Consider the following 20,542-nt stretch of genomic DNA (forward strand, 5'->3'; position numbering starts at 1 on the left):
GGGGGAGCTCTGTGAGGGGATGGTGGGGAGCTCTGTGAGGGGATGGTGGGGAGCTCTGAGGGGATGAAGGGGTCTGTGAGGGGATGGTGGGGAACTCTGAGGGGATATGGGGCTCTGTGAGGGGATGGTGGGGGGCTCTGAGGGGATGAAGGGCTCTGTGAGGGGACGGTGGGGAGCTCTGTGATAGGAGCCCATGTTGGAGTGGGCTGGGCACCCACACTGGGGGCATGAGGGGATGGGGTGGGATGAAAGGATGAAGGTGAACTGAGGTAAGGGCAGGGGTAGAATGAACACCTGGTAGGTTTTGCCTTTGTTTTTCACTATCATCCAAATCCTTTTTGATTAGCAATAAATTAATTTTCTCCAAGCCAAGCCCCTTTGGTCTGTTGTTATTTCTGTGTCATTACCTCACCCCCTGAGCTTCTTCACTTTATAGTCTCTCCCTGCCTTGTGAAGAGAGGAGGAACTTCCAGTCTCTAAAATTCCTTCTTCACTCTACTTGATTTACTCCCCAGCTCCTCCTATTATAGATTTCTGTTCTTCCCAGTAGCTCACTTTATCCAAGCACAGCCATGTTCCCATGTGCATTAGCCACTCCTATTTCCCAGGACCAAAACATGCTCATGCCACTTGCTATATTCAACTGTAGCAGGCAAAGGCTTTTTGCACAATAAATTCAGCTCATTTTAAGAAAGCACACAACTGGAATATACAATGTGGTGTGAGAAAGTACACAACTGGAATATACAATATGGTCCATTAGGAGCAAAACCAATACATGCTGCTAAAATCTTACGACATTCAGAAACATAAAAGTAGCAAAGACCTTGTTTTGCTTTGCACAGTGAAGTTAAATCTCAACACAGAGAAAGAAGTATTTTTTAGATTAAGTGTTTTGCAGTTTTTTTTACAGTTTTTCAGCACATGAAAATACAGGAGGCCTGGAACAGTCACAGTAACATGCACTTCTTTCAAGTTTGTGCTTTCTCCTCACAATCACCTCTCTGTTTACTTTAACCTTTTTAAAAGTCAAGATTACAAATGTAGAAAGAAGTGTATACTCACTGTAGTACTGGCAAATCTGAAGTAATCATTTTTGCAGAACTCTTGGAAGTAAGAGCTACATAGAACTCCTCCTCAAAGTTATTGTAAGACAACTACTTGGAAACCTCTTTCATGAAAAGAATGTCAAAGTCCAGTCTGTAAGAGAGAGAAAAAAAATTTTAGATGTGACTCTGAAATATAATACATTGAATAAAACATGAGGTCAACAAAAAAGGTCAATTTTAAAGTAGCATCACTAAGTAGCATCACTATTAAACCATAAGAATTTTAGAATGGATGATCCTGAAACAGCTTAATCATATTCTTGCATTCAGTTCTTACATTTCTGTTTAGGTAACTTTGTGTAATTAAATAAAAATTTAAAAATAAATGTTCCGCATTACATCCTGTACTTGTTTACTAATATATGTGTGTTTAAATGGCACTACACCTACTTAATCAGACCCTATGGCTTACGGCTTTATGTGACTGAATTTCACAGAATAGTCAGAAGCTGTGCTAAAGTCTAAGTGCAGCAGAAGGTATTTTAACTTAATGAAACTGAAGTTTAAATAATTAAGTAGACTGCATCTGTGGTGTCACTACACCCACTAGTAACATTTCTCAACCCAAAAGGAGTTGACTAATGGCAGCAGATGTGACTTTACCATTAAATAATGGCACAATGTGACAGATTCAATAATCTTCACTGTAATAAAACACAGAACTGCCATCCTAGTCTTCCAGAAAATGCAAGTTCTGGAGAAACTAAGTACATTTGTTCCTGTCCCCCATTTACAGGTCCTGGGGTAATATAAAGAGCTGCACGGAGCACTGCAGTTCAGTAATGACAAGGAACACCAAGGACTCAACTGTGTGTTTTTAAAACATGGAATATGCTCAAACTCTTTTATTTAAATACGTAATCGCCTCCTGATAGGCATTTTTTTCTCGTGCTCTAGTAGCTTTGCACAAGGCAGAAGGACAATCCAGCCAGGAATAGGTAATGTAACCTGCACCAAATGGAGGATCTAAATTAAAGTGCACCTTTCTAAACAAAAGAGTACAGCATACAAAGTATAATTTCCATCCTACTACACACACATCAGTGTTTATTTACCAAACCATACAGAATGAACAGACTTTTCTGCCTCTTCATATTGCAGTTCCAGCTAGACTCACAGTTGCATACAACTAGTTCTGCCAGTACTTACTTCTTTGTGCTACCAACAGTTTTACTTACAGTGCCTCATTGTGAAATTTATCTTTTTTTTATACCATACAATTAGCAAGCCGTTTTGTTGCAAAACACATGTTAACAAACAAAAACTTTGTTTGGAGCTAAAACCACCACTCTAGCATTAATGGTTTAAGGGGGCCAATAGACCAGGCTGGTGGAAAAGCTCTCCAGTTTCACTATTAGACAGAAATTAGTCTGAGTTTGCTGTGAACAAAAATGACATATATGCTATTTGTGCTATTTGCATAATCATTTCTTCATTAGACACTGCTCATTACTGTGTTTCAAAGGATGTGATTGCTCTTAACAGGGGCAATGACTTGTCCAGTCAACAACATAAAACAACTACTTCAGACACTGGTAAGAATTTATCATTAACACAGCATTAGACTGAATCAAGTTCTGAGTTGACTATCTGTAGGAAAAATCAAAGGTAATGTTCAGATCTCTGAAATGGAGTTCACTACAAGTGGAACAAGACTGATGAAAAAAGTATTTTTTTGTACTCATACAAGCATGCACACAGACACACACACACACACACACACACACACACACACACTTCTGCTAGCTGGACCTCAGAGGAAACCTATCCATCTTAGATCTCCAGATTACCTAATTCTAGCAGGATTCATGGTAATCTTACTTTTCAGAAAAGCTTTCTAAAGAAGTTCAAGGAAATTTATGTGTGCTCCATGTAAGGTAACTTCCACAGACATTTATGGCATCCTGCTCAACTGCTATGTGGGATTTCTTTTTTTAGTTTTCTTTTTTAACCTAATCACCCTTCTGAACTGTTGGCTGTGCATGCTCACATGTAGTAATCAGCAGCATTCAGCTCTCTAGAGAAGTGCTCTCACACACAAAGAAAAGGATACTTCCTCAGATATAGCTTATTTGAAAAGCAAAGTCCTGACTTAGAAGTATGGAGTGAAGGGTATATAGAGCCAGAAGCAGAAGAGAAGACCAAGGCAGCTGGACCCACAGTGCTAAGGGCAGAAAACCTGAAACCAGGGATCTGCAAGGGCCTGTGCTGTTTTCTCCTTGTCCTTATGCTAAGCAGGAAACTGCAAAGCAGAGCAAGAAGAAAACACCCCTCTGTGGTAAAATTCAGACTGGACCACCAGAAGATGACAGTTACCCCTCTGCACTCTTGTATTAATACAGCCAGCATGTGACAAAATACAATAACTGTTAGACAACTGTGGAAAATTCATTGATCCTTATGGATCACAAATATGAACCTTTGTGTTTTTCTGGTTTTAATAAAAGAAATATCTGTTTCTGAAAGATGATGGTCTCATAACCAGGAAAATCAAACTCTCCCCCTCTTTCTCTCCTTCTGCCTGAGAACAAAGTAATTGACAAAAAAGTCCTGAAAGCTTGAGACACAACCATTTTGTTACCTGTCCTGGAGAACAGAACAGGGGGAGGAATACTTCATACTTCGGCATTTGGGGTTATTTAAACTATGATAAACACTATACAGTCCTAACTGTTTCTATTTTAGTTTAGAAAAAAAAAAGTCTGATGTTTCCATTCAAACCTAATTATAATGACCTTTGTACCTCTGCAGCTTTTTTAACCTGTACCTCTATATTTGAAGATGACATAAATTTATGCTGGTCCTGTTAAAATTACCTATAGAGGAATATAAAGCAGGCAGTAGAAGACACCATTTAGTTCAAACATACAATGAGAAACAAATGTTTCCCTTTTTTGCCTGCTTTCCAAGCATGCACAATAATCGGGGCAGACATAATGATCATTATATAAAGCCGCCTTTATAAAAAACGTATTTTCTAGTAGATTGTTTGGTTTATTATAGTATTTATTCAATAGTGAGCTCATCATGAGTTCAGTTTTAAAAAGACTCTAGGATTTTACAACACTGAATCCAATCAATATTTCCTGCAGTTTTTACTAACACACAAAGCTACCTACATTTTTTGCAGTCCTTAGATTGTTTGCCTCTCTGGTGCTGAAGTAATCCACCCATTTTAGCCAAAAAACAAACAAATTAAAAGATTGACAACATCCTGACAGTCCTTCCAAGCAACTCTCTGTCAGCAACAAAACCAAATCAAGTTCAATTAACTCTATTATGGACTAAGTACCTACATCTTATAAAACTGAACCCAAAACTTAAATAACAAAGAAAATCAACTAATAAATCTAGCAATTACTACATTATTAATTCCTTTGGCTAGAAGATACACAAAACAAAAGATAACAGGTATTAGGCTGACTTTTAATACAAAATCCTTTCCTTGTTGACCAAGTCACCTTATCCCTTCTAAGTGCAGAATATATTCAAACAGTGGCTCATACAAATGAAGCAATGTCTTCTACAATTAACTGGTAATGCCTTTACCCCCTTCCTTCATTTCCCATTTCTAATGACTCTGCTCTCTCCCTCCGTGCTCCCTGCTGGAGTACATGATGGTGTGTCATGCCCCTGCACAGCACCACAAAACAAGACATGGAAAACTCTAGTTTTTCGTAGTTTAGAGATCAGATTTGTCACCTCAATATTCTTGCCCACAACCTGCATCTGACTGCTAGGAAAAGACATCAGCACAAACAACAATCCTACACCGTACACCCAGGCAGAGCTTCCATCAACCAGATGAGAGAGAAGAGAGCATCAGATGCAGGCAGATCAATTCTAGCCTTCCCTGTTTCATCCAACATCTTGGGCACACCACTGAAACCTTCCTGCCCAGTTACCCATCTGCAAAGTGAAAATAATATCTAGAAATTGCAAGTGTGAATTTTAAATCCTGCAGGAATAGAAAAATAATCATCAGGAACTAATCCTGTAGCAAATTTACCAAACGCTGTGATGTGTTCTGCATCACTCAGGAATCTTTGTTTGATCTGAATTAAATATTTCTATAAGCATAAGCTTTATTCCTGCTATAGGTTTGGAATTTGCAACGTATTAATTAATTTTGACCCACTCCCAGCTCTGATTTTGAAAGCACATAGCATCATTTAAGACCAAACAAGGCATAATACTCATTCAGCCCATCTTTAAAATAATTTAAGTTCTGTGCACAGTATGTATGTCACTCTATCACATTCTAATAAGTACTTATACCAAAATTGAAATCCCAAATGATAGAAAAATTGTCACTGAGCACTAGTGAGTTTCTCACTTCTTATGGTGCATAGCAAACTCTCTATGTGTCTGCAGCATTCTTAATCCAGTCAAACCATGACAGAAGGAAGAAATATCAGTATCAACTAGGTTAGCACTAGCATGGCGATGCTTCACTTCCTACACCCATCAAAATCATCCTGGATATATTATTAGTAGAACCCCACATCCCTCACCAGAGTGCCTCTGCTGTTTTTGTTAGCCATTCCAGTACAACCTGCAGTTCCCAGCCTGCAGAATGTTAAACCCAAAACCCTGGGAGAGCTGTTTAACACACCAGATGTTTGTGCTGCCATTCAGAGGGACCTGGGCAGGCTGGAGCACTAGACACACAGGAATCACATGAAGGTCAATAAAATGTACAGCCAAGAATTACACAGTGATGCTTGAAACAAAACTGGAGTATTTAGCAGATTTTTATTATCATTGACCGAAGTTTCTTTTCTTCCATTCTTTACAAGTGTCATCAGACATTTTACCCATACCTGTGGGATCAAGAACTATCTAGTGACAACCCCTAGCTGTCCATTTATATTGCCTTCAATTGCAGTTGTCTCCTCAGCTGCACCAACATGCAGAACTGACTCTCCAGGCAAAACAGCTGTTGCTGCTTCCTCTCACCAAATGCTTTTAGCCCAGTCAGCCAGAAAAATCATCTGAAGTGTCATATCATAGCATGAGATATTGTTCTGTGCTCTTCGACATTCAAACTCAAGACCTTGCACTGAATGGCTACACAAATCACTTCTTCCAGAGCTGGGAATAAAATCTGTACGTGACAAAAACATCATACTACCACATTTCTATACTTAGTTTTCTGTCTTTAAAAACGTGTGAACTGCCAAAACCAATCAGTTATTTCTGTATCTTCTGCTACCATTTCCAAAAGGTAGCAGCTAATTCCTGTACTGTGCTGGTCTGTGCCAAGGCACCGACACCAAGATCACGCAGCAAAGCTGATACAACCTTTTAACTGTGGCTGTAATACCATAATTAATTTAAATGTCACACATCACTCAGAAAATTGTTTGATCTCCAGTGTTTAGTCTAATAGCTTTTAAATATATTATCATATACTGCTTCTTCTAATGCGTAGGATGGCTAATATTAAAAATACTAATCAATGCTTCATGAAAACAATTACCTGTAGATCTGGCTTGCTCAAGAACAGAAATGTTAACATTTCAATTTGTAATTAGAATATTTTTAAATAAGTGTAAATTTGATGGACTGAGCATATGAAAACAAGCTTGCTTTCCTTTTGTTATTCTTGCAGACTCTTCAGACATAACTGCTCCTTCCTCTGTGGACACTCCATGAGACACTTGACCTGATTTTCTGCAGCACTGAGCATTCATAACTGTGACTGAGATCACTGGGGGCTACGGGCACTCTGTCACTCATAGGGCAAATAATTATGGGCTGATCGCATAAGACTAAGAGTTAAGGCACCAAGTTCTAATGTTAGTCCAATACCTGAATGATTAAGGTCGAAATTAACAACTTTCTCCTTCCCATCTGTCCACTATGATAACATCAGCTACCTACCAGCCTCATGCCTACCTGCCCTGTACTTAAAGTACACAAAACCAAAAGGGCTCCATAAAGATACTTCTACTGTCCTCAAGCTGTGACAATGAATAGATGGACCCTTGAACCCTTCTGCTTTTCTGCACTTCCATTTCCAAAACTTAGGGGTCTTTAGAAGATAAACTCAATTGTCTTTTTAGGATGATGCAAGAGCATTGAGAATCATGAAAAAAAGTCCATGGAACAAGTTTTAAGTTGAGAGAGATTTTGCTTATTGTAGAAACTGTGGAGTCGAGTCATCCTCCAAACAGGAGACTGAGCAATCAATAAAATTTGCAAAAGACTGAATAATGAAAGGGACAGTCTAAGTGTGAGTTATCAAGACAATTAAAGTTATCAAGGTAATTAAGCACTTGCCCCCAAAAGGACCATCCTGCTCAGATGATGCTGACTCAGCTCACTAAAATGACCTAAAGCTTCTTCAAGTTTTGCACAGTTGATTTCAGTGGGCCAAGCCAGTGTTCCAGGACACCCTAACACACCTGTGCACAGGAAAGCAACAGGAAAATAGAGCTGGACATAGACCAGACTGAAAGGGGATGAATTCTTCTCCCATGTGTAAAAACTGTTGCAAAGGCAAAGGAAAGGGAGAATAAAGTGTCTTTCTCAGTGGGAGCACAAGCAATGTGTTTTAATGCAGCAAGGAAAACTCAGGTAAGACACATATAAACCAGGTAAGGACAAGTGAAGCTCTCCAATAGTTTGCTCAATCAAATGTGAATTACCCACCACTGAATATTTTTGCTTTTCCCAAGCAGATGGGTCTTGTTTGTCACATCAAACAGGCAAAGTCTGTGGTGAAAGCTTATTCTGAGGAGCTTGAAACAGCTGGGAAAAACCAGACAAGGCTTTTGGGACACAGCCTGCTTTGGGTCTGAAAACATGGCACAACCAGAACTGTGCCTGCTGGAGAGGAAGGCTGGGGACTAGGCCAACTTGCCATACCCTTTCTCACCCTTGTCTCTTCTAGTGTTTCTAGGACTTTCACCTTCAATCAAACCCATGTGCGATAATAATTAAAACTAAATCCAGTGATTAAATTCATACTCAAGCACTGCAGTGAGTGCTCATGCTTAGAAAATAACACACATCTAGAGGAAGGCAGGAATCACTGGTAGTCAGACATGTAGAGGGCCACAGAGGTTTTAGATATTCATCTCTCTGAGCAGCACAAAGCACAGCAGGCCAGGAGCTCACACTGTCTGCAGGCACACCAGAAGCACCGTTAATAGATTTTTATGCTACCTCAGAAAAGTGTTTACTCATCTGTAATTTTTCTCAGCAGTGGACATCTGGTGTTCTATTATTCATTGCATCTGGAAAATTGCCAACAATAAAACCAATTTTCACAAAAAGGAAGCAAAGCCTGACATGCAGAATGCTAGAATAAAGGAAAAAACTCTCAGAATGGTTCACGTTTTTGTTCTCCGTTCTCCTCATATGGGGGACTCTGAGTAGAAAAGCCAAAAGGAACTGCAGAACATTATTTCCAGATTATAAAAGAATACAAGCATTTTGAAGTCACATATAAATTAAGAACTCTGGGAAATGACAGATTGTGGTACTCATTTGGACTTATGGGAGGAAGTGCACAAAGGCTAGATGAAAATAAGGTCAGTAAAATACTAAGCTGCTGTGAGAAAGGATATTTAATGGTTAATACAGAGACTTGTATGTATCAAGTAAAAGAAATTGTAGGACCACTCTAATGTGTAATAGCCCACCAATTTGCTGATAGGCACACCTTTAATACTCTCCTCAAAAGTACACAAATTCATAGTGATTCTTCAAAAAAAGAAGCTGGTGTTGAGGACTTGGCTATAAAGCATTCCTACCACTGAAAACTGATCTTTCAGGAAGCCAGCATCTCAGACTCCAAGCTTTGGAGGAGCAGCTCCATCAATTCCTTCATTACCAGACCTGTCAAGATCCACAACCTTGCAAAGATGTCCTGATCCAAGACCCTCAAACAGCAAAGATTTCCGGCCATTATCTCAAAGTGGCTGAGGCACTGAAAGCCTCTCCTCAATATTCACATCCACTCCAGAGATAAGCCTTACAAAGTTTTAGGCTAATGTTATCAGTTCAGGAACTGGAAGATCCTGGTGTACCAGTTTTTCCAAGTCCAGGGAATTCAGCAATTCTCCAATGACAAAAACCCCATGGATTCCTGTACTACTGCCTGTCTAACAACAGGCTGCCAGCTCAGCTTAACCCTCAACTTGATGCAGCTTATTGGCATTTGATCCACTACAGCTCTTTATTCACTCAAATATCATCTTCTTGTGTACATGAGAGTATGTGGATATTTTAAAATTATTAAATAATGTTTCAAGCTGCTCAGACGTGATGTTGCATTTAAAAAAGGGATTAATAAATCCAATAAGCATTTCATAAGGAGCATAATGCTACCTCTCTGCAGTGAGGCAGCCTAAATACCCTTGCTTTTAGTAACCATTTTTACTAGCATTACGTGGACAGGAGTTCCACTGATGCTTTTCATTTAAGCAAGAATACATTTCAAGAGGAAATATAAGAAAGCCTTTTTTATTCCATTGTTAATTATTTTTGGCCCGAGTAACTCTGTAAATGATTTTTTAAAAAAAATCCCATTTCATTTAGCATAAAAGAGACTTCTCAAAAGAGGTCATGGCAGCACAGATTTTGATTCTTGACATTCTGTGGGACTACTGACAGAATCTATGGATGTACCACAGAGAGGGAGTAATTTTCACTAGTCAGAGAACCTAAATGATAAACATCTGAAAAGCTCCTCCTAAAAAAGCATTTGTGAAAACTGAAAAAGAACCAAAAAAAGGAGCAGGGGTAGACCATAAAAGCTTAGGTTATCAAAAAAAAATCATTATATATATATAAATATAAAAATTACAAAATCAACCTCTACTGCTCAACCCCAACAACTTTCTTGACAAAATTCAACCTGGTATGAAACCAGACACCCTCCACCTACATCTTGTACCACAACAATCCCTCTTCTGAACCAATCCACAACTTGCAGCCTTTCGGGGTAAAAACCACCCAAGTCCTAAATCCCACCATGTCCCAGACAAGAAAGAAAAAGCTGTGAGTAATCCCAAATCCTGTCAATAGCAAAACAAGCAGGCAACTCTAACTTCATTCTTCCTCATTAAAATTTGCTTCAGATTCCCTTCTCAGTAAATTAATCAACGGTATTCTCCTCAACCAGGAATTTTCTTATGTGTTCCCCAAGACTGATGCTATGCAGGTCTTTAGTCCAAGGAGACCAGATGGAAAAAAAAACCTCATCACAACACATTAGAGTATTCCCCTCTTCACCACCCAGTGGGTTGGTTACAAGACAAACAACACAATTTAAATCATCCCTCCATCAAACCATCAATACTACCAGAAACTCACTAAGTCAGATCACCAGTTTCCCATTGACCATATTTTACCTTAAGAACTTAAAAGTAACTCCAGAGTCCACATGCTGCTAAATAGCCCAAATCCATCCTAACCCGACATTGCCTCATTCTAAAAGCAGCGGATGAGACCCATGAACAGGCTGAAATCCTAATGGGCTTACCTCAACAAATATTATAAAGGTACAACCAAACCTACTCTTCTTCTGAAACATACAGATGACATGTATTTTTCCTCTGAAAACTCATACACTTTCAAAGCCATCCAATATGTTACACCAAACAAACACCTCTAGACCATTCCCAAAGCCCACACTGAGATTGGTTTCCTGTCCACCAAGCCAACACCTCCTGTCACGAAGCCAACAATGTGAAACTCAAACAAGCCATAAAGTGCAGGCAGTGCCCCAAGAGCCTGGGCGTGTCCTGTGAGCGCTCAGCGCTGCACCTGCACTGAGCCAAGAGAACCTTCCCAAAGACTCCCTCACACAAAAAAACCTACCAACATTGCTGAACAAACCTCACCAACAGCATGTCCTGCATTAGTACACATGGCATTTTGACCTGTAGCAGCAGTACAGTCAAATACTTCACTGCAAAGGCATACATTAAAACATTTCTTCTCATCTGTTTTAAAACAACCTGACCACCACAACAAAGTTGTGAGGAAAAGCACATATTTTCCAGTGGACACATACAATCATGCTGGAGCTAGAAATAAAAAGCCTTGCAAGCACATTTCCCAGGTGACCTCATACTGCAATCAAAATTCAAACCTAAATCCACAGGCTAACAAAATTCCCCAAAGCCCAATGGCTTCCCCAACACTGCACAAGTGAACAGCAACAGGACAAGCAACAAATAAGGAAATAATGATTTGCCAGAAGAACACTTCCCAGAATAAAATCATTCCACTCTTAAGTTCTCACTCTTGATTCAAAACACTTAGGAAGGTGCACAGCTGGAAAATAATAATTCACATTCATTTTAAATAACTGACTCATAAGAGAAAGTGGCTTTATCCCACATTTGTTTCCTCCATCCCTCTGTAACTTATCTCTCTGCCCTACAGGCAATATCTCCCCATACCTCCGCAGAGCTCACAGCAATGAATTGCTTTCTACCTGTACTGAGCTTGAGGACTGTGGTTTTATTTCAGTCTAAAGCAGTGTGATTGAGGAGCTTGCCTACTTTTTCACAATGTCAAAGTCAACCAACCTAAAAAATACATTACCTGTACCTACAAGCCTTTCCTGATTGAGAAATGAGAGAGAAAAAAAGAATCCAAGGACTCAAGAATATAAAATAAGCTGAAATAGGGATGGCTACCCACCAATATTTCCTAATGACCTCCCTAACACAGAAATCACAAGAAATCAATGAAATTATAATAATTTAGTTCCTATTTCTTATTAAGTACTATGTACAACTGGTAACTTCTGCAACAGGCCAAAAAGCAAGTAGGGAAAAGACAAATTAGCACCTGGAAAAGACATTTATTTTAGCTCAGTAAATAATCCTGAAAAAAAAAGCTTTATCATTCAGAAATTAATTTTGGTTAGTCAAAAATCCTAGAAAGACTAGCTGAGGGGGCAAAATTGCTAGCTCTTTTTTATTTAAAAATGTCTTGCATAGCACAATAATCCCATTAAAAGGGAAACTTTCTAGGGGAAAAAAATGTTTGAAAAAAACCTCAATATCTCTTCCATTGCTTTTTCATTGTTCCAAGTACAGGAATGATGAGTGTGTACAGATGGAAGATGATGATCACACTGTATGGAATCAGTTGAGAGGCCAGTTCAAACTGGACAAACTGACAAACCAAACAAGCATTATCAGAAATACAAGAAGGAGAGGAAAAAACACAGAAACCAGTGCATGACCTGGACAAGAAGCTAATTCAGTTTCCTTTCTTAAGAATTTCACATCCAACCAGGCTGTTTGCCCTCCATCTCCTGACAATTTCTGGCTGTAGTGCCAAAACCCAACAGGACTGACAGAAGGACAGTACCTCAAAAGGGGATTTTTGAAAGGAGGCACTGGCTGAGCCCAGTGCTCTGGCTCTGCAGAGCTGCTTTTGTCCTGTTTATCAGACACACAGCTCAGAGCCCACATACCCTGCCCAGCCCAGGCCAAGGAAGGCGCTGAGACGATGCTGTAACAGAGATGATGAGCACAAGGTCACAGATGAACTGTGGATTTCCTGCAGTGCAGCACAGAGCAGGATCACCAAAACATACTTTGCTAACTGCACTGATCACACAACAGCTGATTTCCCACCATCTTCCTCACTGCCCTTTCAGTGTCTTCCCTCCTAACTCAATACAAATACTTTACTTTGAAGGCATGGTGACAACTCAAACTTCAAAGCTATCACTAATTTCCTTGGATACTCTGAATTGCAAACACTGATGATTTCTTTTATAATAGTATCTTGCATTGCTTACAGAAATACAGGAACACCTCTTTTTAATTCTGAGGAGTTATTTGACAAGCAGATTACAAGAACTGGAATTAGTGTGACAGTGTTTGAGTAAGCATCATTCATTTTTGTGCTCCCAACTTTAAAGCCTAGCCAAAAATACTTTCTCCTGGTAACACTGACAGCAGTCCTTCCCCCTAGACAAAGAAGAATTTTTTGATCTAGGAAATACTTACTAAAACAGTTCATTGGACTAATGCAGCAGTTTCCAGCCTAATGAAATAGCTTAGCTAAAGCTTAGCCAAAATGGACCACGTAAAAAGAGACAGAAGAAAGATCTTGCCTCCCTTTGAAATGCTGCATCAGATAAACGCTGCTCCATGATGTTGGTAATGAAGCTATCAACAATTCCAGTATGAACTGCCAGAGTGCTTTATTTTTTAAAAGATACCCAAACAGAAAGGAAACCCTGTGGTACTGGAAAACTGGAACATGGGCTTTGCCAGCAATCTAAACCCATTACCCTCCTGTCGGAAATTATTAATGCCAAAGCTATTCCCACAAGATCCCCAAAAATAGCTAATCTTGACTGTGAATTGAAGAAAGAATCCAAGGATTAATCACCAGAAAGCAGAGCAGCTGCAGTGAGCTACCTCACAGGTAGCAGGCTAACAGATGAAATCAAGAGCCACAAACCAACATCTCTGAGGGACCCAAGAACAGGAAAAACATGGGATCCTGAGGCTAGCCTGATACAACCAAAGCTTGTTTAGAAGTGTGCTGGGAGGTTAGAGGCAGCTGCCTGGTTTGTGTCTGTGCAAGGTCAAAGCTCCATTCAGGACAGACTGGTGGAGTTAAGGTCAGTGTTAAGAGCACAGTCTTCAACATGTGAAACTTAAGAACTGCTACTCACAGAAGTCTCTGCTAAGCTACAGTGATTGTCTCCAACAGTACCAACCTTCTGCTTACACACACACAGCCCTACAAATCTCTTCCCTGAGAATGACAGACTAAGAAAAAAAGAAAAATTAACAGGTGAGAAAAGAAAACCTCATGCCTAGAAGAAAAGAGAATCATCTTTAACCATCAAACACAAGACACTGGAAATAGAAAAAGCACAGTTCTCTCAGCACTGCTGGTAAGATTGAATGAAACTTAACAGAAGCTCCGGAAAAGAGAAGCTGAGGCTCTCCAGTGAGGGGGGAAATTCCAGCAGCTGATCCACACAAGAGGATATTTCCCCCTGTAAGATTTCTTGGCTTTTGTTTTTGCAGAGAAGAGAATAGACCACATAGCTTTAAAAATTGAAGAATTTGCAAATACTTTCTTCTGTGCTTCAGAAAGACAGGCAAAGGATTTTCAGTTTCTTACACAGTTATATAAAATAAAAATACCTCCAGTAACTGGTATTTGAAACTGTCAGGCTGCAAGAGCAAGAGTGAGAATATTTTGAAGTATTTCCTTAAACAGATTCTCAACTCCCATGAGATTCTCAAGAGCAAATTCTAGCTAAAAATTGTAATCCCAGGAGTTAACTCAGGGAAAATTTCTTCTAGAAACAATCCTTAACAGAAAATACAAGGAAGACACAAGTTTTCATTTTTCTTGTACCTGGTCCTACCTCCATTTCCTTACAAATTATTCAAATAAATGTAAACACTAATCTATAAGCATTGCCTTCACCCTTGAGGCAAAGTTAGAGCAAGCTTTTCCAGAGCACACAGTATACACAAGTATATTTAATAAAGCATTCAGCAATCATTTGAATACTTTAAAAGTATCAAGGAAGTTTTTTTCCAGGGGTTATACCAGCACTTGGCACTTCCAAAAATCAAGTTCTCAAAACACAGAGAACATTACTACATATCAGAGAATAATAATTAAAACAAACAAACATACAACATGGAACAGATTTTTTTTTTTTTTCAATAGGGTTTTGGGATGAGGTTTCATACAATGGTTAAACCAATCTGATTGGCTGCAGTTGTTTAAAATGCAGTCCCTGCTTTTTCCTTTTGCTCCTGACCACATGTTCCTACTCCTTTTTTGCAGCAGCTTGGATACTCCCAGCAAACCAGTGAACACTGGAAAAGAAGAGAAGGGAGCAAGCAGATCCAGTCCTCCTGCCCTCCCTGCTCCCATCCAGGCAGCAAAGCAATTCTACCATATTGATTCTAATGAAAATACAGCACAGCTTCTTCATGGCTTTTGCAGAACAAAAGAGCCAATACATAACAAAGTCCACACTGTAGTTTGAGAAAAATCTATTCAATTACAATTCAGAGTACACTTCCTACATGTTACATCATTTTCATTTATCGCCATCTAGAACATGCTCCTGTAAATCATTCACCTTCTATTATCTTAAGGCAGTGTTAATTCAAGACTCAAAACAATAGCCTAGCTATAGGCTGATCATTTTAAAAGGGATATATGAATGCTCTCTAATCAGAACAGTAAAAATTAAAAAATAAAGAAAAACGCAGGAGATACTATTAGAGAACTGTTTCAGAGAAAAATACAAAGAATTTGGGATACAGTCCTCTGCACACCACTATTAGCTAAGTTTCAGAGCAAGATGAAAAGCAGAATCAGTGGGAAATAGCATCTGAATGAATGTTTGGGTATGCCAGTCACTACCATCCATGTCCACTGCCCAGGGCACTGTGGCTCCTCCCTCCTATGGCTGTACTGGCATTTGACTTTCTGCCCATTTGTACAATCCAGGAAATCATCGAGCAATTTTAGAAACTGTTTTCCAGTTGTTTGTATTTGGATCAGCTCCCTGAACTGGCTAATGCCTTGTTTGCACAAGCACAGGACCAGGGCTAGGAGAGACAGGAACAATCAGGAGAGAACAGGACCAGGAGATCTGCATTGGCCTAAATTGCTACAGAAATGGATGTACCTTGATGAAAGATCTTTAAAAAAGAGGGAAAACCCCCCCAATTTCTCAAAATACCAGTGCATGCTGGAGATGTACTTCAAAAATAGGTGTTAATGCTCAATAAATACAACACATTACTTTTGGATCAACTGAGTACGGATTCCTTTCCAAACCAAACTCTAAAAATGTCGAAGAAAAAGCAGAGGCAGATTAAGGCCATTTGGAGACTTTAAAATAATCTTTACATAAACAGAAAGAAAGCATCTAATTATAGCAGATGATAGCCAGTTTCTTGACAATACATGCAATATCCTAAGTAAGCATTTTCTCCACAAAATTCTCTTACGCTGATTTGAGGGGAGAGGACAGGGAGGGGGGAAGGGCTACCCCGTCTTTCTGACTCTCCCATTTCTCATTTTTCTACCAGTATTAGTCTGCATTAACAGCCAAATCATACACACACACTCACACAACACTGCCAGTGACCTACTAGAAAGTTGCTATAGCAACGACTGCTTTCAGAAATACACGTTGTGCATTTTAAGTGCCATCATAGTGTAACTCATCTGTCAATTAATAACCATGGCTCACAGGAACATACCACATACTCCAAAAAAATTAACAAATAAACACAGAGGCTTTATGTCCACATAAGGAAGTACTGGGAAACCCAGTGTGGGCTTAGACTCACTACCAATAGAAAAAATGAACAAATGACACATATTTAGCACCAAGATGTAACTCCCATATTCTGTTTAAGTGCACACAATTAATGAAGTATGAAAAAAAACTTCATTTCAGTCTTAAAGGGGGAAAATCACTCATAAATATGATTAAATGTCTAATTTAAGCAAGTTCAACTTAGTTGCAAAATAATCTATAGTAACACACAGAAAACATAATTTAATTTAGGTTTCTGTTACGTGTTTTGAGTGAAATCTCTAATAAGCAGCAATGGATTTGAAAACACTGAGTAAATAAAAAACCGAGTATCCACTTTCAGCCTCAGCAGACATGAAATCCTGTGGCCAGGTTATTTCTAATTAGCCATCATACTAAGTCTGTGGCATCATCCCTTTCTCTGGACGCAGGTGTCCAGCAGTTTTTGGTGATAAGTGTTAGATACAAAGCATAAGCACAGAAAAGCACTAAACATCTAAAATGCCAATTCACAGAGAGAAAAGTTCAAGAAAATTCAACTAGCACAATTAGAAACTCAAGAACACTCCAGTACTACCCACAACAGCTCATTTCCTGTTGTTTCCTCTCACAGCCCTGCCTTACACCAGCAGCTGATTTCCAGTCAAGTGTATATTCTAAGTTCCAGTTCTTTGCCTTTCTCAGCTACAGCACACCTGCTGTCCACAGACTGTTACTCTGACCAGTGAAAGGTCAGTGCACTGCTAATTGAAGAATATTCTCTGTACAGAACATGTACAGAGATGATGTACAAGTGTGAGCTTTGCAGAGACTCTGGATCACCAAGGGCTGTCTGCATAATAACATGCTGAGAAAGCCTGCAGAGCTTCCAAGCTCCAATGTGACCTTTAAAAGTGTTTCAATTTCCTTTCTCACATCCTCTAAATCCAGTTCAAACCATTCTCTCACATAACAAAGATAAAAATCGTTTTTCCTGTTATATTTTCTTGTTTGAGATGAACATCAAACTCTCACAGCACCCAGTCTTTGACAATATACAGGTATTGATGCCAGCTGAAATCCTTCTGGGTGTCAGAAAACAGAGTAAGAGACTGTGCTGGTTTCAGCTGGGGTAGAGTTAATTTCCTTCACAGGGGCTGGTACAGGGCTGTGTTCAGGTTTGTGCTGAACACAGGTTGATAATGGTAAAATCTTTCTGTTCTCGCTGAGCTCACACGGAGCCAAGGCCTTTCCTGCCCCTCCTATGGCAATGCCAGGGAGGGCCTGAGGGAGCCTGGGAGGGGACACAGTGACCCAAACCCACCCAAGGGATATTCCAGACCTCAGGACTTCATGAACAGTATATAAAGTGGAGGGAAGAGTGAGGAAGGGGGACATTTGGAGTGATGGCATTTGTCTTCCCAAGTCACTGTTACCTGTGCTGGGGCCCTGCTACCCTGGAGGTGCGGAACAGCAGCCTGTGGGAAGGCTGAATGAATTCCTTGGTTTCCTTTGCTTCTGTGTGCAGCTTTTGCTTTCCCTGTTAAACTGGGCATCTCGCAACCCATGAGCTGTCCAGCTTTTACCCTTCCATTTCTCTCCCTGATCCTGCTGGTGGGGAAAAGTGAGTGACTGCGAGGCCCGAGGTGCAGTGGCTGGATGGGACAGAAATCCTGCCCAAACTTCTGCGTGACCTCAGGGAGCAGCTCAGCCTGAGCGAGCTCCACCAAGAACCCTGGCCTGGTTTTGTGTGTGCAACAATTCCTACAGGGACTTTCCACTTGTCCTGCACTTCACAGGGAGGATTTTCTAAAAACCATATCACAACTAATCCTTTTAGCTTGGATAACAAAGACCACCTTTGAAAGTCTGATTCTTATACATATATGAAATGTATTGTGAGAGAGCTGTGAGATACACATCTCCCCAAGGCAGCGAGGCCCAGAGGCAGGGGTACAGGGGCAAGTCTATCTCACTGCATCTGGCTGACAGCTCACAGGAGCAAAGCAGGTACAACCAACCAGTGTTTCATTTGTAGTTATGGTTAGTGTAACAATCTGAAAAGTCTCTGAACAGCAAGAAAAACACTGCCTTAAAATCTCTTTTCTCACATCAAGATGGAAGAACTTTTTCCCTCTTACCTGTGGACAGCTGGAAGCAGTCATGAGGCAGAGGGCTAGTTAAAAACTATTGTTTAAATACAACAATAAAGTTTCTCTTAATCTTTCCCCTGAGATACCAACAGACACAGCTCTCCAGGTTTTTTAACAGGAATTTTAAACTGGAATTTTTTTTATTTTTTTTAAAATCCAGAATTTGACTGAGCAGTTTCATTAATCAAACCTTTAAATAATTGAGAACAGCAAGATAACCTAATCTTCTAAGTTATTAAGAAGTGGTATCGTTTTCTGGCTAATTTTTTTTAAACACATCTACAATAATAAAAATACCACGTGGGGCAGAAGAAAGACCTGTAAAGACCTGTACTTCTACAGAGGCCAAAAGCCTAGTCACAAGACAAATGCATGCGCGCAGCCACACTCCCCAGAACACTCCCAAAAATCTGTATCTTCCCAACTGCTTATATTTACACACGTTAGATTTTGCATTATTATCTTTTTAGGTGATAGTTTTCATTCCCTAATATTATATGTATAGGGGAGTTCTTTCTTATTCAAAAATGTAGTTATATCCCACCCTGACAAACCCATCTGATAATAAACAATGCAGGTCAGCTTTCACTACCACCTACACTCAGTACTGTAAATTCCTCTCGTGTCTTTCCAAATCTACTTCTCCCCTCTGGACCTTTCCTTTTGTTCAGGACAAAATCCCTGCCTGTCTTGACATCACCCTGGTATCTCGAGGCACCGGGTGAGTTTCACAGAGCAGTGGTTCCTCAGCAGTTAGAATGCCATAGCCATCCCCACCTCTCCATCCACACAGCCAGGGCATGCTGGAACCAGCTTTTCAGCTTCTCCTTTGCATTTTCAGGAGGCTGGTTTCTCCCACAGACCCAGCCAGGGCCAGGACACCTCCCTGTCAGGCACCACCTTCCCTCTGATCCAAATGAAGGTTCCATCCTGTCCTGTCCCAACCCTTCCTTGTTCTGGAGTCTGTGCCCCCCTTTAATTCCTGTCAGCAAGTACACCAGCAAACCCTCTCTAAGTAACCATTTCTCTTTATACTCATATACTCATATATGTGGCTGAGATACTTCGTATCTCTTCCTCGGCCTCCTCTTCTAAGAAACATTTCCAGTTGAAAAATAAATTATCCACAATTTTAAAATACAGTCCTCTGAAATGTTAAGTGCTGCAGACTACACTGGCAAGAGCACATTGTGGCAAACAAGGGCAGAAGGATGGAGGGAAGCTGAGTGCACCTTCCAGCAGCAGTGTATGGTGAGTTCTGAGCTCACTGTTTAACTGTGTTCTTACCTGCCTCCCAGAACACTCCTCCCCAAAAATAATCTGCTGACTACCAGACCTTCAGGTCCATCATTTCTAGAGTTCTTTTGATCCCAAAGATGTACCTTTTACATTTTATCCTGTACACTGCTGCTGTCTCACTATTAGGAGGCGATACAGCCCTGGCCTTCACATAAACAAGACATTTTACAAAATCCCACTGTCCCTTTCTGCATAATTTGCCAGTGTAATTAAACATTGAAACTCTGATACTTATCATTGAAAATTCATGTGGTCCTTAGGCTTCCACTTTTTCTTCAGATGGAAGTCAAAAGGCCACATTAATGCCAGCTTTGCTATCAGGATCACACGAACATAACCATTTATTACTAAATTCATACATTAGCACTAACATGAAAAATTGATGGTTTAGATGAATCCTACATAGCTTTTTTCCAGTGATCTGTTCATCATTAAGATAATTCCCATATTTTAATTCTTAAAAGACACTTCTAATAAGGCTGTAGGACAGTCTTTCCTTTTATTAAAGGTTGGATTTCCTTTCTGTTTTTAAGCTGTCAATGGTTATATTTATTAGCTAACTAGAAATAATTTCCATTTGCCATCAGCACTGCATAAAGCTCAGTTTGCACCGAAGAGTCAGATTTGAAGGTGTCAAATTTAACCTGAAACCTCAAATGAGATTAATTTTTCCCCAGTAAATGAATAATTTCTACCAACTA

General features: G+C 39.8%; 1 protein-coding gene across 5 annotated transcripts in view; it reads right to left on the minus strand.

Annotated features, from left to right (window-relative positions):
* STAG1 (stromal antigen 1) overlaps nt 1-20,542 on the minus strand; it is a 154,170-nt gene that overhangs the window by 114,757 nt on the left and 18,871 nt on the right. For all 5 annotated transcript variants that reach the window (XM_015637464.3, XM_033516801.1, XM_033516800.1 and 2 more), the window contains one exon: nt 1,066-1,200. In XM_015637464.3, the coding sequence (XP_015492950.1) occupies nt 1,066-1,094 (29 nt within the window). In that variant the 5' untranslated portion in view covers nt 1,095-1,200. The remainder of the gene's footprint in view (nt 1-1,065; nt 1,201-20,542) is intronic.

The sequence above is a fragment of the Parus major genome, chromosome 9, assembly GCF_001522545.3.
Source record: "Parus major isolate Abel chromosome 9, Parus_major1.1, whole genome shotgun sequence".
NCBI classification, from domain to species: Eukaryota; Metazoa; Chordata; class Aves; order Passeriformes; family Paridae; genus Parus; species Parus major.